The 15,274-nt window shown below is 39.5% G+C and overlaps 1 protein-coding gene across 1 annotated transcript in view; it reads left to right on the top strand.

Annotated features, from left to right (window-relative positions):
- The window catches only part of Dnah8 (dynein axonemal heavy chain 8), a 295,657-nt gene that overhangs the window by 56,532 nt on the left and 223,851 nt on the right, over positions 1 to 15,274 (top strand). Inside the window, exons 17-20 of the mRNA XM_046450645.2 lie at positions 4,313 to 4,500; positions 8,859 to 8,939; positions 9,694 to 9,810; positions 10,882 to 11,001. Coding sequence (XP_046306601.2) covers positions 4,313 to 4,500; positions 8,859 to 8,939; positions 9,694 to 9,810; positions 10,882 to 11,001 — 506 coding nt within the window. The remainder of the gene's footprint in view (positions 1 to 4,312; positions 4,501 to 8,858; positions 8,940 to 9,693; positions 9,811 to 10,881; positions 11,002 to 15,274) is intronic.

The raw sequence follows: 15,274 nt of genomic DNA, 5'->3' as shown, positions 1-15,274 counted from the left end.
GTGTTAGGGTTGGCTCAGGTGCCTCTGAGGGGAGGGGTTATGCAGCCAAGGCTTTGGGCAGAGCTCACTGTTGGGCGGGGGATGGTTCTCCCCCATCTCTCTCCATCGGGGTGTGATTTTTGTGTGGACTCAATTGTTGGTCAGTTGAGTTTCCTGTTTTGTCCCGTCTTAACCATAAAGTCAAAACCACAACCTTCAGCTCTGAGCCATGACCTTGGTGCAGTTCCTCCCGTATTCCCTGGTGGAGTGCTGTCTGCCTCCCAAACCAGGATCTCCCCTTGGGCAGAGCATGGAGTTGCAGGCCTGGGGAGCACACATTCTGCAGGTGCTTAGGAGTGATGGTGAGAGGGGCTGTTCCTATTTCTACCTTTTGGTTCCAGAACTCTTGTAGTTTAGCTCTTGAGGACATGGCACTTATACACAGACCATCGGTTCACTGCATACCTACAGCCTAGAGGACAGCTTCCCAGTCCCCACAGGGTGCCAGTGCCAACTGGCATAGTTAAGCGTTCAATAAACTACTTTCATGGACCACCCATTTCTGGGGAATGCACTGTAGGTGGCCCCTGGGGATTCTAATGAAAGCCTGCTAATGGAGCAGTGCTCCCCATGAAACTTTAAGATAAGCTGAAAACTCACAGAGCAGAAAAAGGCAAAAGAGAATTTTTTAACAACCGAAGTATGGAGTGTGCACTGTTTTGCATTTACAATGCCACACACTTTTCTACTTTTTTGGTGTCTTTCTGGATTTTTGTGTTCCCAGTGCCCTTCCTTTTATCTTTACATGTTCAAATACAAGTTCAACAGTCACCAGTTCCATAAAGTCCTTTCTTATTCCTCTTGGCTGAAAATGATGTTTTCCTCCTCCAAAGTCCTCCACACATTTTATCTACAGTTCCTTCTCATGACACTGCCTTATGTGTTCACCTTATCTCCTCCTCACATCCCAAGGATACCCTGTGTCTGTTTCATCGTGTATACTTTAAATAGTGGTCATAGCTAACATATACTATATGCTCACCAGTGTGCCAGGTTTGTCTAAGCAGTTTGCATAAACAAATCCCTTTGATCCTAAAAGCAGCCCTAGGAAGAGCTGTTATTGTCCTTGTGTATTAGATGAGGGAACTGAGGCATTGAGAGGTTAGGTGACTTGTCCAAGATCACACAGCTAGTGAACAGCAGAGCCAGGATTCACTCAGTCTGTTCTCTTAACCTTTACACTGTTGTAGGGACAAAGGAGGCAAGGCACCAAAGATAGCAGGAAACAGTTTTATTTGGCTGCAGCCAGGTTCAGAGGGCACAGCTTTTGCTGTAATCAATTAATCCCCTGAATCTCGAGTTCAGGGAGTTTCAGAGTTTTATACCCAGCATGTAAGGGGAGGGGCTCAGAAGTTCACAGTCTGCAAAAGTTCACATAAAAGCACCTTTTTTTTTTTTTCTCACAATTCGGGCATTTTAACCCTTCAAGGACAACACCTGAGAAGGGGAGAGCTTCTTCTCCTCTTTCTATTCTCCCCCTGCCAGCTGTTACCATGGAGCCCAGTTTATAACTTCTCTTATCTTAAAAATGTAGACATCTCTGTGAAGCCCCAGCTCAAGGCCAGAGGCCTTGTTTGCACATTTCTTCAAAGTACTATACTGGATATGTTTGTGAAAACTAGTAAGGGGGTGTCCAGCACCTGGAGTGCTGGTATCTTCTTGGCCAGTGGCCAAGTAAACAGGGCGACATTAAAATAGGAAGTTTATCTACATTGAACTCTTTTGCAGAGACTCTTTTGCTGACAGTCCTAAAATCAGTCTGGATGAAGATTTCTGGAGAGGCCCAGTTAATACTTTTCAGTGGAGAAAGGGGTGCCACTTCAACACTGTACTCCTTCTAAAAGGGTCAAGATGGGTACCAGGCACATTGAGGGGACTCTTTAGATATTTTTAAAATGTCCAATAAGCAGAGATCAGATTATCTTTATAAACGACGATTATATCAGATTTCCTGGAGGGTTTACTCCCCCTGAGAACATCAGCTGACCTGTATCAGGTACGATAAACTCATTGTAGTGGATTGGTGCCCAGGAGAAGCAGGCCAAGTAACACTAACAGTATAAAGGGAACTTGTTTCACATGAGCCCAGTCTATGGAAAATGAATTGTTCTGGAAGGCTTCCTGTATTCCATTGATGTAACTGTGCTTAACTCTGTAGATGCTTGGGATAATAGCTGGGGGCCTGCTTCAGCCTCCTTAAGTTGCTTACTTGACAAAGATTCCCTGCTGGTGGTCACAGGGAATGAGATGCTCCCTCAGTTTGAAGCATTCCTGGCCATCAATCCTTGTCTATCTTCATTCTGTTGCAGACCTTTCTGTCTTTTTTTTTTTTTTTTTAGTTGTATAAGGACATCTTACATTTATTTATTTATTTATTTATTTTTATGTGGTGCCAAGGATCGAACCCAGTGCCTCAAACATGCTGGGCAAGTGCTCTACCGGTGAGCTATAACCCCAGCCCTTGGTACAGTCTTGAGGAAGATAGATTTCACTAAATAAGTTTTCAGCCAGGTGTGGTAGCGCACACTGGTAATCCCAGCAGCTCGGGAGGCTGAGACAGGAGGATCGCAAGTTCAAAGCCGGCCTCCATTTTTCTGGAAAAAGAAAGCAAGGCCCTAAGCAACTTAGTGAGGCCCTGTCTCTAAATAAAATACAAAATAGGGCTGGGGATGTGGCTCAGTGGTCGAGTGCCTCTGCATTCAATCCCTGGTTACCCCCCAACCCCCATGCCAAAAAAATGAATGTTCAGAGTTATTTTGAAGTTTATTTGGGAGGGCAAATGATTTCTAACCCAATTCTAAAAAGATTCCAAATGAATTGTATAAAATTCTTAATTGAAACCCTTGCTGGGTGCTGTGGTACACACCTGTAATCCCAGTTGCTTGGGAGTCAGAAATAGGAGGATCACAAATTCAAGGCCAGTCTTGGTAATTTAGAGAGATCCAGTCTCAAAATAAAAATTCTTAAAAGGCTAAATGTAGCTGAGTGATGGAGTGCCTCTGGGTTAAATTCCTTATTCTGAAAACAAACAAACAAACAAAAAATAAATAAAAGAAATTCTCATGAAACCCATACCCTTAAGAACCTTATCAGGACTAGTTAGTAAAAGTCAAGTTACTTCAAAGGAATATAAGGACCATTTTATTTTGCTAGAAATTTGATGCTCCCACATTCTATAAAATGTTAGGCTTGAAAGATTCTGTAGTTATTAATGAAATTCACCCGTTAGTAAATGTGCTTAACTATGTAGATGCTTGGGATAGTAGCTGGGGGCCTACTTCAGCCTCCTTAAGTTGCTTACTTGACAAAGATCCCCTGCTGGTGGTCACAGGAAATGAGATGCTCCCTCAGCATTCCTGGCCATCAATCCTTGTCCGTCTTCATTCTGCTGTAGACCTTTCTGTCCTTATAGAATAAAATAAAATGTTACAATGCCAGGCATGGTGGCACATGCCTATAACCCCAGCAGCATAGGAGACTGAGACAGGAAGATTGCAAGTTTGAGGCCAGCCTCAGCAATTTAATGAGGCCCTGTGCAACTTAGTGAGACCCCCATCTCAAAATAAAAAATAAAAAGACTGGGGATGAGGTTCAGTGGTAAAGTGTCCCTGGGTTAAATTTTCAGTACTGGTAGCAAATAATTTAAGGCTAGCCAGCAAGACAATTTGGGATCTTGTATTTCAATTCTTAATAAAAGGTATATCTGAAAATGCCTGTTTTCATGAACAATGCTCCTCTAAGACACAGTGTAAAAAAATCCTCCTCTACACTCTGACTTCACAACTCAATGTTTTTAAAAAATATTTGTTACTGATATTGAGCTTCATTATAAAAATAATTCAGGATGGAGATTGAATTCAGGTACAGAAGCCAGTTTGGAGTTAGGGTGCAAAAGAGTTTGAAATGTATGAGTTGTGTCATCTTTGCCCATTTTCTTTTTCAGGGGTAAAGTAAAAATCCACAAAAATAAACCACAGATCTCTTTGACTCACTCAGAAAAGTACCATGGTTCACAGCACAAAGGCTCTCAGTAATTGGTCAACTTTTCTCTCTCTGGATCTTATTTTAGGGCTTTCTAGACACTCTGCCTTCATCCATTGAGGTCTTGAGTACTGACCGTGTGACAGATACTGGGCCTTAGTACCCGGGGCATCAGTGCTGTTGTTCTGTTCTTAAGAAGTTAGTCGTTCAGTGGGGAAGACAGACATGAAAACAGAGCTGGGAGCATAAAGGAAATCCAGAATAAATGATATCAGTGCTCATTTATTTGTAGCTTTACAAGCCACACTTTTTGTGCGACACCCAGAAACAGGGAAGTTGCTGGTTAATTTTGATCCCAAAATTTTGGAAATTGTGCGGGAAACGAAGTGCATGATAAAGATGAAGTTGGATGTTCCAGAGCAGGCGAAGAGATTGTTAAAACTGGAAAATAAATTGAAATCAGACAAATTGTATTTGCAGGTAAGACAGATGATGTTTTCTGACTATTTTGAAGGAGATTGTGTGTATGTGTGTGTGTGTGTGTGTGTGTGTATAAGAAAAACATCCCTGCAGGTTTGCTGACATGGAGGGAAAATTCATTACTATGTTGATTCTTGATAGAATTAAACTATTAACTTGCAAGCAAAATGAAAGATTGGAGATGGAAAGACCAGAGAAGAGTGTCAGGAATCAGACTTACACTTCTGGATAATAAGAAATGAAATAGCAGATTTGTTAAAAGGTCTTAATTAGAACTTTATAGATTAAGTGCATTAAGTTTATAAAGCTTTATAATACATTCAATCTTTTTAAAAATTTTGTTTATTTATTCATTTTTTTTATGTGCTGCTGAGGATCGAACCCAGTGCCTCACACGTGCAAGGAAAGCGCTCTGCCACTGAGCCACAATCCCAGCCCCTAATACGTTCAATCTTGTGGCACTAATAATATAAATGACTATAAAATGACATAAGTGCCTGGGTGCGGTGGCACACATCTGTAATCCCAGTGGCTCTGGAGGCTGGGGCAGGAGGATTGTGAGTTCAAAGCCAGCCTTAGCAAAAGCGAGGCACTAAGCAACCTTGTGAGACCCTGTCTCTAAATAAAACACAAAATAGGGCTGGATATGTGGCTCAATGGTCGAGTGCCCCTGAATTCAATCCCCAGTACCCCCACCCCATCACCCTGCCCGCAAAATTGACACGAGTGGAAATGATTATTTAATATTGTGGGCTGAAATGGAGCTTTGCTTCAATTCAAGTTCAGTCCTGGGCCATCTGAAAAATTTTAAAATGAAAATGGCACACAAAACATATTCAAAATGGCACAAAAAATAGTCCATCAAAATATATTCAAATCCTAATGCATAGTTTCTAAAATATGAAGCACAAGTAAGCAACGTCAGGTTTCTTTAGCCAGCCAGTTAGCACACGTTTGTCCTTTTTTTGCTTTCTCTAGGAAAGTATGGACACATATTTGGGAATGCAGGAAGATACATAAGTGCAAGAAGGTTCAGCACTATTAGTAACAGCAGAGGCTGGACTCTAAATCCAACAACAGAGAGCTGATTAAACTTGCATTATAAGATTAATACATAGAAACTAATGGAATAGCTGAGTCTTCAACAAAAAAAAAGAATTCTCTTTGCTCTGGTGCATTAACTATTTTAAAACCAACAACATGATAAGTAAATGCAGACTCTTCCTGTTTCATGCTGGGAAGAGTAACATGAATCTTCTGTTCTTATTATGTCATTCTATACAAATCTCTTTGATTTAATTAAGGTCCATGTCTGGGCACAAAGACAAGTTGATAATGAAGTTCTTTTAGAAAAAAAATTTAACAAGAATATTTCAAATTTTACCATAATAGAAATTACAATAAATTAAAAGTCACAATGATATTAATATGTGACATTAAGAGGAACAGCAAAAGGGCTGGGGTTATAGCTCAGTGTAGAGCGCTTGCCTGGCACATGTGAGGCACTGGGTTCGATCTATAGCATCACATAAAAGTAAATAAATAAAATAAAGATCTGAAAAACATACATAGTAATATTTAAAAAAGAGGAACAACAAAAAGTATTAGAACATAGATTCCCAAAGGGTTTTTTAAATTATAGCTTTGGGCTGGGGATGTAGCACTGAGAGGAAAATAAAGTACTAGCTTTATTGGAATATGGTTCACATACCATACAACTCACCCATTTAAAGTATACAATGAAATGGTTTAGTATCTTCCCTAAGTTGCCCAACCATCACTACCATCAATGATAGGACATTTTCATCATCCTCAATTAGCATTTGCTCCACATTGTTATGGTCTGGTTGTGAGATGCCCCCAAAAGCTCACATGTGAAATAATGCAAGAGGATTCAGAGGGGAAATGATTGGGCTGTGAAAGCCTTAACCTAATCAGCAAATTAATCACTGATCTCCCTTTGGTTTTCATGAGATCTGCCCCTACCTTTGTTTTCCTTTTTCCTCTTTAGCTTCCACATAGGAAAGAAAACATGTAACCCTTAACCTTCTGAGTTTGACTTATTTTGCTTAACATATCCATTTTCCTGCAAATGCCATAATTTCATTTTTCTTTATGGCTGAATAAAACCCTGTTGTGTATATATACCACATTTTCCTTATTCATTCATCCACCGATGGACACCTAGGCTGGTTCTATACTTTGGCTATTGTGAATTGTGCTGCTATAATCATTGGTGTGCACGTATCACTTTAGTAAAATGACTTTAATTCTTCAGGATAAATTCTGAGGAGTGGTGTAGCTGGGTCATATGGTGGTTCCATGTCTAGTCTTTTGAGGAGTCTGTGATTTCCCTACTGGTTATACTAGTTTACAGTTTCACCAACAGTGTAAAAATGTTCCTTTATTTCCACATCCTCTCCATCTTTGCTCTTTTTATTTTTTTTTAAATTGTAGATGGACACAATACCTTTACTTCATTCATTTATTATTATGTGGTGCTGAGGATTGATCCCAGTGCCTCACTCGTGTTGGGCCAGTGCTCCACTAAGAGTTACAACCCCACCCCATCTCATTTTTCAACTGGATTATTTGGCCTTTAAATTTTCAAGTTGTAATAGGTATTTATAGATTTTATCTGCTATATGATTTGCAAAATTTCTGTCCCATTCTGTGCATTGCCTTTCACTTTCTTAATGATGTCCTTTGAAAAAATACACTTTACATTTTTTTTAAAATATTTTTTTAGATGTTCATGAACCTTTACTTTATTCATCTATTTATATGCAGTACTGAGTATCGAACCCAGTGCCTCACACATGCCAGGCAAGTGCTCTACCACTGAGCCACAACCCCAGACCAACTGACCCACAACCCATGCCCCATTTAAAATTTTTATGAAGCCCAATTTATCTACTTTTATTTCTGTGTCTATTTTGTTTTGTTTTGGTGTCATATTTGAGACATCTTTGCCTAATCCAAGGTCACAAAGATTGCCTATGTTTCTTGTTAGTTGCGGAGCAGGCTGAACAAATGTTAGCTGCAGAGTGGGCTGAACATTTGACTCTCACCCTCACTAGTCTGTTTCCTTATTACTTGTTTGCCTCAAGGCTGAACACTCAGCCCCACTCAAGGCTGAACACTCAACCCCCACCCGTGTGGTGCAACAGAAACCCACATCTGGCCCCTGCCCTGTCTGCCTGAGGGCAGAAGATGACACCTTTAGCAACTACTATATGATCCAATAACTGTACGCCAACAAGGCACCTTGCAGACCCAGAGACCCCATTAGATTTTGGCTATAAAAACTCTCCCTCCCCTTTCTTCTCTCCTCCTCCTCCTCCTCTTCCTCCTCCTCCTCCCACTCCCCCCCTCCTCTTTTTCCTCGAGTCATTCAGACACTGCCACAATAAAGATCCCTTGTTCACTTTCCTTTCATTTCTTTCAAGGAGTTTAGTAGTTTTAGCTCTTATCAAAATACTATGTAATTGTTACAGAAAAAACAATTCAGAGGAGCATTGGCATTGCGGAAACTGTGGATTTGGCTTCAAAGACTAGGCTTTTGGACTGGTCAGTTGCTACTTTGGAGGATCAAGTGTCAAAGGACTGGTGCAAGTTGAGGCTAATATTACTTGCAGCACATCTTACAGGGTTTCCGTTAGCCTTGGATGATGACCTGAAAGTCAAAGTCCTTTGCCAAGTGCCAATCATATATAAAACTTCAACTACAAGTACCAGATGAAAAGGAAAGGAATAAAAAACTTGGAAACTACTAAATAGAAACTGAAACAGTTTAATATTCACTTGGGGAAGATGTAACTTGACTCTATGTCTCTCACCACAGTGTAATACATGGTAAAAAAAAATTACAAATGGTTGAAAATTGATCATCATGGTTTATATCTAAAGACTATATGAAGGAAAACATTAAAAGTCTATTAATTCTGGTTGCATGGATCTAAAGATAGATTTATTTAAACTCAGAAAGCAAGTATGGCATCAGCGATAGCGTATATTTTAATATGTCAGAAGATGAGGAACGGAAAGGGGAAAATGTATAATAACAGCTATCACAGAAAGATTATTATCCAACAATTTGCAATAACATCTACAAAGAAAAATTATAAATATGAAAAAATAAAGCCTGGAAAGTACTATTGACTAGATACCTGAAGAGAGGGCACAGATAATTTACAGGTGATAGAAAAGTAGGGTAAATCAATATAAATGTATATGAGTAACCTCTACAGTGGCAGGACATGAGGAAACAGGTTGAATGAAACCTTCCTAGTATGAATCAAAATATGGCTATTGCTTTAAAATGAACCAAAGTAAAATATACCATTTTATTTTTACAGGGTCTTCTGCAGTATTATGATGATTTATGTCAGGAAGTGCCTACTGTGTTTGTCAATCTGATGACCCCTAAAGTGAAAAAGGTTTGGTAATGCTGAAGATTTACATTGATTTCCCTATTACTTAAAATTAGATTCATATTCTATAGATTATGGGTTTTAGGTCATCTATTCTCATCTAGACCCTCTATTTTTCTAGTTCAACTTTATGGCTCTGTTTTTTTGTTTTTTCTCCCTACACAATGATTTCTTGTCTAAATTTGTTGCCTTTGGAAAAAAACTAAATCAAAATCATAAGCATTTCCTAAAGCTCCATGATTGCTTCCTGGACAGCCAAAGATGATTTAAAACAAAAAAACCCTCATCTTTATTAGGCATAATGCTGGGAAAATATAATTAGGAAAATATAACCTATAATATTTGCAGGTAATAAAAGAAAGCCTTTTTATACATGCAGATGCTCCTGTTAATAATGGGAGCTGTTCCTAGTGAGACCCTGTCTCAAAATAATAAATTAAAAGGACTGGGGAGATGGCTCAGTGGTTAAGTGTCCCTGAGTTCAATCCCCAGTACCAAAAAAAAAAAAAAAAAAGGTAGGGCGCTGTTTTCTGGTACAGTGGCACAGGCCTGTAATCCTTGCAATTGAGGAGGCGGAGCGGAGGCAGGAGGGTTGAAATTTGATGCCAGCTTCCACAACTTGGCAAGACCTGGTCTCAAAACAAAAACATTAAAAGGGCTCGGATGTGGCTCACTGGTAGAGAGCACCCCTGGGTTCAATCCCCAGTATTGCAGAAAAGAAAAAAGAAAAGGGAGCTGTTAACTCTTTACTTTTTTGTAGGTGGAATCCGTATTGAGGCAAGGGCTTACGATATTAACATGGTCATCTTTAACACTGGAAAGCTTCTTTCAAGAAGTTGAATCAGTTTTGGATATGTTCAATCAACTTTTAAAGAAGGTAAAATTGAACATATATTAATACTGAGAATATGAGTAATAGTTTAATTATACATAGAAGTTCTTTAATGGGGGTGACTCTTAATGAAAAGAACATCCGTTAAGTTAAAAATAAAACACTTGATGTTTCCTTTACTGGTTTGGATCGAGTTGCCTTGTTCTTATCCTGGATTATCTTGCCTTTAATATGATAAAATGATGGTTCATTATAGTTTAGAAAATGAGATAATTGTAGTCTGTTGAAGACAGCAGAACAGTGTGCCTAAAATTTAATATTAATGGCTCTAAAATTAACTATATGAGGCTTTAGTCTAAATGGAGACTATCTATGGATTTCTAACATGTTTGCTACCTAGACCATGCATATCTTTTTAGATATTCTAGTCTGTGTATTATGGTGGCACAATATGATAAACAAACTCAGAGGCTTTGGAGTTGGGTAAACCTGGGTAGGATTCACTGCCTTTTTCCAGCTATGTGTTCCTCTCTAAAGCTACTTTACTTTTGTGAGCCTTGGTGTCTTTAGCTTTCAAGTGGTGATACTGCCGGGTGGGGTGGCACATGCCTATAATCCCAACAGCTTGGGAGGCCGAGGCAGGAGGATCATGAGTTCAAAGCCAGCTTCAGCAACTTATCAAGGTCCTAGGCAACTCAGGGAGACCCTGTCTTTAAATAAAACACACACACACACACACATATACACAAAAGGGCTGGGGATGTGGCTCAGTTGTTAAGTGCTCCTGAGTTCAATCTCTGGTACCAAAATAAATAAATAAATGAATGAATGAATAAATAAATAAAGTGGAGATACTGATGCCTTTTGCTGGAATGAAGAACAACAGAGATAATGCATAGGAGGTTATGGCACAGTTGCTGCTCAAGAAAACCTTAGTTCTAAGCTTTCTTTACAGTTGTACTACTCCTAACATTTCCACCAAATGATGCCTGACTCAGGGTGCAAGTTTCCAGACTTTAGTCCTCTAAGTGAATTAGTAACTCAAATACATAAAGCTAGCACTAAAGGGACAAAGTTGTTTTTAAAATGTATTTTCATTCTTGCTCGCGTTGGTAGGTCAACGATTTGTGTGAAATGCACATTGATACCGTTCTAAAGGAGATAGCCAAAACAGTGTTAATTTCCTTGCCGGAAGATGGTGCTACCAAAGTAGAAGACATGTTGACCCTCAATGAGGTATGCATTTAATTATTATAATCACAAGAATACTGAGTCATAAGCATAAAATGTGAATTGATAATCTAAAAGCAGACACCTGGGCCTGTAGCATTTTTTGGACATCCTTGTTTTGGACATCCTCAGCTCCAAAGGCTAACAGGGCGCCAATAGCTCAAGCCGTGGCCACTCCCTAGACATCATTTTACTAATGTCCTCCACCCAGCGCTGGTGTCCTGGGGCTCTGCCAGTGGTTTCTGATTCCTCTTCCTCTGTGCATGTTCCTAGAGCAGTATCATTTCCCTCATGGTTTAAACTACAACAAACTTTCCCTGTAAGTCATTCAGAAACCTGGGAATTATCACCTTTCCTCACCTCCATTTCTTTTCTTTTTTTTAATTGTTAATTTTTTTATTTGTTATTTTATTTATTTGTATCCAGTGCCTCTCACATGCTAGGCAAGCGCTCTACCACTGAGCTACAACCCCAGCCCTTACCTCTATTTCTTAAATCCCACCAGTCTTAAGGCTAAGACATGTTTTGCCTCTTACTCAGATTTTAGTTGAATTGTCTCTTCTTTTCTGTACCTACTGCCCACTTCTTTGGTTGGGCCCCTGAAGCTTGTTTGCAATTGATGTTGTGATCTAACTGGTTTCTCTGCTTCTGTATGTGACCCCATCATATGCATCCATAATGCCACCATATCTGATCGTGAAGCTCTTGCTACTTAAATCCTTCAGTGGCAATGACATCTAATCCTTACAGGATAAAATCTCTAACCTCCTTAGCATCTCATTATATTGAAATTGTTTGGATAATCGTTTACTCTTCATTGACTCAAAAGTGCAAAGATAGAACCCTGTTTACTCGTTTTTGGGGGCTTAGTATCTAACACAGTCTCTTTCAAAAGCACTCAATAATGTCTTTAACTGAGCTCTTTTTTTTTTCCCCTTCCCTTTCCTGCCTACCTTGTGCTTCCACTGTGTCCGCTGTGCTGGTTTGGATCATCTTGCTGGTGTCCTTTTTGAGATGACCAAGGATGGCTTCCTGTCCAGGGTGCAGTCTGACCCACGGGAAATGGGGGCTTTGGCCCTCTCTCTTTTTGAAGGCACAGCTTCTTCTCCCCAGGTCAACTCTGCCTTCAGGGGTTAGGGCAGCTTGCCAGTCTCAGAACTCCTTGGGCATGGGTCAGTCCCTCCCTGCCCTCCAAATTCTAGAGGGCACAGGTTCTCACATTATCTCTACTGAATCTCTATCAGTGAGTGAGCTTGCCCTCTGTAACCTCAAGGTGGACAGTGGCACTACCTTTTAAGATGTGCTTTCTTCCTAATGTGTAGGAGCTTAAAATCACTTGTTCTCAGCTTTGGCCATCACAGTACTGGACAATCCATTTTAATATCCTGTTCTTAGTCTTAGTTTATTCAGGAGTAAAATGATTTTATCTTCCTGGTTGTTTGATCCTTTTATCATTATTGGGTAAGTTTTATCATTGGGTAAGTTTTATCATTATTGGGTAAGTTTTATCATTGGGTAAGTTTTATCATTATTGGGTAAGTTTTGTTTGGTTTGCTGGTGTCCTTTTTGAGAAGACCAAGGATGGCTTCCTGTCCAGGGTTGCAGTCTTAATCTTATCCGGTCACCTGCAGGGACTCTTGGGTTTGTATTTGCTGTCTGCTTTTGCTTTCTGTGCAGCCTCCTGGAACCGTGTGGCCACCTTAACCCTTTCTTAGCTTTTCTGTAACCCACTGTGTGAAGTGTAGTGTGTGATTTGAGTGTTATAGTTATTAATATTTGAATAAAAGATCCTTGATTGCTTGGCTTATGACTGGCTTATGACCCAGAGGTACTCCGTGAATTACAACCAATGAAAGTGAAATGAATTTATTGTTATTCAACAAATGGTGGAAAGATACAAATTTGTTTGGTCCATGTTAATGGCATAGTTTACTCATTATAGGGGAACACAATCTGTGCTAGGAAAGGCACCTGTTTTTTAAATTAATTTGTAAAATTTATATATGATAGCAAAATGCATTACAATATTACACATACAGAGCACAATTTTTCCATATCTCTGGTTGTATACAAAGTATATTCACACCAATTTGTGTCTTCATACATGTACTTTGGATAATAATGTCTATCACATTCCATCATCATTTCTAACCCCATGCCCCATCCCTTCCCCTCCTTCCCTTCTGCCCTATCTAGAGTTAATCTATTTCTCCCAAGGCACCCGTTTTTTTTTAAATTTTTATTTATTTCTCATAATTATTTCTACATCTTTAAGAAACATACTGGAGGGTACTATTTCTTGAATTGGCAAATTTGTACATTATTTTCTTCCTACTTTAATAAGTACCTTTCTCACCTTATCCTTTACCAATCCTCCCTTTTCTTCTCAAAATAGTTTCATTATTGTTTTCAGTTGAACAGTAATTGTAAATAGCAACATGGCTAATGCAGAGCTATGACGTATGTGTGTAATATATCTTCTTATAAGCTTTTTATTTTTCCTGGTGTTTCTAATTGCTTCTCCTTTCATATTCTCTTTCAAATACACTATTATATTAGAGTTTCATTCCTTCATCCCCAAGAAAGACCTCCCTTCAGAGCACCCTGAATCTCTGTTTCAGCTCTCCAGTCACCTGTAAAATTAACCTAGGATACTCCCTGTCTGCTCTGTTCCCTGAATTACATGTTTTTGAAGGAGGGAGAACTTCTTCAAATGCTGTATGGGTCTTTACACAGCAATTGAAATTTTCCAAAGAAGTGTTTCATTTCCTGCTTGGGGATAATTTTCTGCCTGCCACTTTCTTCTCTCTAATCCTAGAATTTGACTATATGAACTTTATTCCTAGAATTTGACTACATGCATTTAATACCAGATCTTATCTACATAAAAACAGAATACAAAAGAGTAGGGGAATTTCTATGTTGGTTTCCTTCCTTTTGTCGTATTTATAATGAAATCATCTTCTCACATGATGTATTTATAACTATTTTGACTCCATCAGTTGCTGAGGAGGGAAAACTCATGCTACCAAAGATAATTTACTTTGAGTACAAGAACAAAGAACTTTTACATGCATAGGAAGAGACCACACAAATGGAGCAAACTGGGATAGAATAAGTGACTGAGTATGAATGTTGTGTTTGTATTGATGACACAATTTTAAAAATGTTATTATTAAATAAGTGGAAAGTCTCAGTGCTATAAGTCATGATGCAGGAAGTGGAACTTTGAAAAGCACCTTTGCAAATCAGTATGCCACAGTCACTTGCCCTGGAGTAATCTTAAGATCTAGCAAAGCTTGAACTGCCTTTGTACAAACCTACCATTGGGCAGGACCATTGAAGTGAAGGCAGAATATAATTTGTTAAGCACAAGGCAAGCCAGGTAGGTCTCTGAGCAGAAATCAGTTTTGTAAAATGATATACATTAATTTTTTAGGGTGAAGTTAGTTTGGGTCAAACAGTGGTTTCAAACCATTTTGTGAACCGAGATGCAGCTTCTAAGCAAGGAGAGAGTAGAAAAGAAAACCTGTCACTCTCTCTCCTCCAGCTTTCCTGTCTTCTCAAACCCAGCTGGAGTTTAAGGGAGTCAAGTAGTCAGCTTCCCACTACACAGAGAAGGGCAGAGAAGCGTGGAGAATGGGTGTCATGCTGCGAATGAAGAATGGCACCTGGAGTGTTTGGCAAATGGCCTTGACAGAGTGGCAGGGATTATTTATAGGTTTATAAATTAAAGCATATAAATCCATTTTACAGTTGCATTGTCGACTGCTCCTGTATCCATCTTTTCTTCCTTCTGGATCCATGGAGAAAGTTTCTGCCTCTTTTCAAAATTGAGATCCTCCAAATGGGTTCAAGATCTCATGCCTTTTTGACTTCTGTTATGGTTCAGAGATGAGGTGTCCCCCAAAAGCTCATGGGTAAAGACAACGCAGGAGTTTTCAGAGGTGAAATGATCAGATTGTGAAAAGTGTAAACTAATCACTGGATTAATCCACTAGGCGTTTATTGTTGGCAGGTAGGGTATGGCTGAGGGTAACATATTTTGTCCTCGGTGAACAGAATGTGCTCTCTCTCTCTCTCCTGGTTGCCATGTTCTGAGCTGTTTTCTTCTACCACTCTCTTCCACCGTGATCTGCTCACCTTGAGCCCAGGGCATGAGGTTGGCTGACTCTGCACTGAATCTCTGAAACTGTGAGCCAGAATGAACTTTCATCTGTTCTGTCAGGTCTTTTGGTCACAACAACGAAGTAGCTATCTAACACCCCTTCTTGGTGAC

This window comes from Marmota monax, unplaced genomic scaffold (assembly GCF_021218885.2).
Source record: "Marmota monax isolate L192 unplaced genomic scaffold, Marmota_monax_Labrador192_F-V1.1 WCK01_AAM20220418_F8-fsc00127, whole genome shotgun sequence".
Lineage (NCBI taxonomy): Eukaryota > Metazoa > Chordata > Mammalia > Rodentia > Sciuridae > Marmota > Marmota monax.
The sequence above is the reverse complement of the archived record's forward strand: the minus strand, read 5'-3'. Positions and strand labels throughout refer to the sequence as shown.